Below are 1,154 nucleotides of genomic sequence, written 5' to 3'. Positions count from 1 at the left end.
AGCTGCTCCAGCTAATGACTTTTTTTTGGAAATCAGCTGTAGAAACTGAGGGTTCTAGTAACAAAAAAAAGAAGAGAGGAAAAGACACTGGCACCTTAATTCTCAGTTTTATTATTATTATCATCATAAACTAAATCATCATCATCATAAACTAACTGACAGTGATTGAGAACTTATCTGTGCTGAACATATAGTAAGTTTCAGTATCTGAAGGGGCTACAGAAGAGCCAGAGAGGGACTCATTGTTAGCAACTGCAGTGACAGGACAAGGAGTAATGGATTCAAATTGAAGGAGAGGAAATTTAGGCTAGATATTAGGGAAGTTTTTAACTGTGAGGCTGGTGAGACACTGGGACAGGTTGCCCAGGGAGGCAGTGGCTGCCCCAACCCTGGCAGTGTTCAAAGCCAGGCTGGATGAGGCCTTGAGCATCCTGGTCTAGCGGGGAGGTGTCCCTGCCCATGGCAGGGGGAGGTTGGGACTAGATGATCTGTAAGGTCCATTCCAACCCCTAAAATTCTATAATTCTATGAAGTTATTTAGAATTACTTTCATACCAGCATTATACAATCACAAGTATTATGTTGACTTACAGCTTCAGCAAAGAGGCCTCTGTAACTGGCCTCACCTGCCACTCTCCCCCCCCTGCCACTCTCAGCTTTACCCACCAAGCATTGTACTAGCACATCACAAGGGATGCTCTACTAAATCTTGTATGTCTCATACCTGGAAAAAAAATCCACCGAAGTAACACCTTCAGCATCAAGCCACACAAAGTACAGAGCTAGGTAGAACACACCTGTTTGGGGGGAAGGGGATCCTGCACCACCGGATCCAGGGTCATGAACTTCTTATCCTTCACAATGCTGAGCACATCATACAACACACACATCTCCGTCAAGGCACTTCTCAAGTTGTTTCTCACTGAATCCCAAGGCCAGAGGGAGGGCTGAAACTTTACCAATCCTAAAAACAAAATGGAAAGAAGGGAAAACAAAGGACTTTTTTAAAAACATACGGCGTAAGGCTCATTCTTAAACCACGAAGATATCATAATACAACACAACATGTTATCTGCAGCCTTTTCCACTATGGCTTGCAGGGATTTGGTCAGGAATATACTGGCGCTGGGAATGTCAGGGGGAAGGCAGGCCTG

The 1,154-nt window shown here is 44.5% G+C and overlaps 1 protein-coding gene across 1 annotated transcript in view; it reads right to left on the bottom strand.

Annotated features, from left to right (window-relative positions):
- MED17 (mediator complex subunit 17) overlaps window positions 1-964 on the bottom strand; it is a gene marked incomplete at its 5' end in the record, with an annotated part of 11,316 nt that extends 10,352 nt beyond the window's left edge. The window contains 2 exons of the mRNA XM_009072379.1: window positions 1-54; window positions 798-964. The exon at window positions 1-54 is cut by the window's left edge and continues 163 nt beyond it. Of these exons, the coding sequence (XP_009070627.1) occupies window positions 1-54; window positions 798-964 (221 nt within the window). The remainder of the gene's footprint in view (window positions 55-797) is intronic.
- Between the last annotated feature and the right edge of the window lie 190 nt (window positions 965-1,154).

The sequence above is a fragment of the Acanthisitta chloris genome, unplaced genomic scaffold (assembly GCF_000695815.1).
Source record: "Acanthisitta chloris isolate BGI_N310 unplaced genomic scaffold, ASM69581v1 scaffold33533, whole genome shotgun sequence".
Taxonomy (NCBI): domain Eukaryota; kingdom Metazoa; phylum Chordata; class Aves; order Passeriformes; family Acanthisittidae; genus Acanthisitta; species Acanthisitta chloris.
This window is presented reverse-complemented; position numbering and strand designations above follow the sequence as displayed.